General features: G+C 65.0%; 1 protein-coding gene across 1 annotated transcript in view; it reads left to right on the plus strand.

Moving 5' to 3' along the window:
• The window catches only part of UCKL1 (uridine-cytidine kinase 1-like 1), an 11,476-nt gene that overhangs the window by 9,034 nt on the left and 1,871 nt on the right, over positions 1–571 (plus strand). Inside the window, exon 10 of the mRNA XM_010836642.1 lies at positions 434–477. Within this exon, the coding sequence (XP_010834944.1) occupies positions 434–477 (44 nt within the window). The remainder of the gene's footprint in view (positions 1–433; positions 478–571) is intronic.

Here is a 571-nt window from a genome sequence, read left to right on the forward strand (position 1 = left end):
CCTGCCCCGTGGGATGCTGGCCCACCCTGGGGCTGGAGGCAAGGCGCAGAGAGCCAGGTGGAGCCCTCAGGAGTTCTGGGCTGAGTGCCCTTTCCGCCCACAAGGCGGAAGATAGTGCCCCATCCCTATGCAGCAGTCTCGAGCCCGGAAGCACCAGACCGAGCCCCGAGCTCCAGCTGCGTTGGAAATGCCTCCAGGCCGGTCGCCGGCCTCCAGCTTCCTGCCCACGCATCAGTCTCCGCTTGCCTCTCACCCAGCCCAGGGCTCCAGCGGAAGCCTTGGTTCAGAGACATAAAAGTTTCCAGGAAGCGTGGCTGCCTTGGGTGGAAAGGACCTGCAGGGCCGCCTGCTGTGGACTTGGCGGGTGCTCGCAGGCCCAGGGGTGCGAGCTGCAGGGTCTTCCTGCCACCGCCCCGCCTCCCTCCTCCCCCAGCCTCCTGCTCTTCCCCAGTCCAGCTGGTGGCTGCGGGGACCACGGTGCTGCCGCTAAGTGGTCTTCTCTCTTTCTTCTTTTCCTCTTTGTAAACCCTGGGGTTTCCTGCCTTGTTCCCTCCCTGACCTACTCTTCGCC

The sequence above is a fragment of the Bison bison genome, unplaced genomic scaffold (assembly GCF_000754665.1).
Source record: "Bison bison bison isolate TAMUID 2011002044 unplaced genomic scaffold, Bison_UMD1.0 scf7180017864063, whole genome shotgun sequence".
NCBI lineage: Eukaryota > Metazoa > Chordata > Mammalia > Artiodactyla > Bovidae > Bison > Bison bison.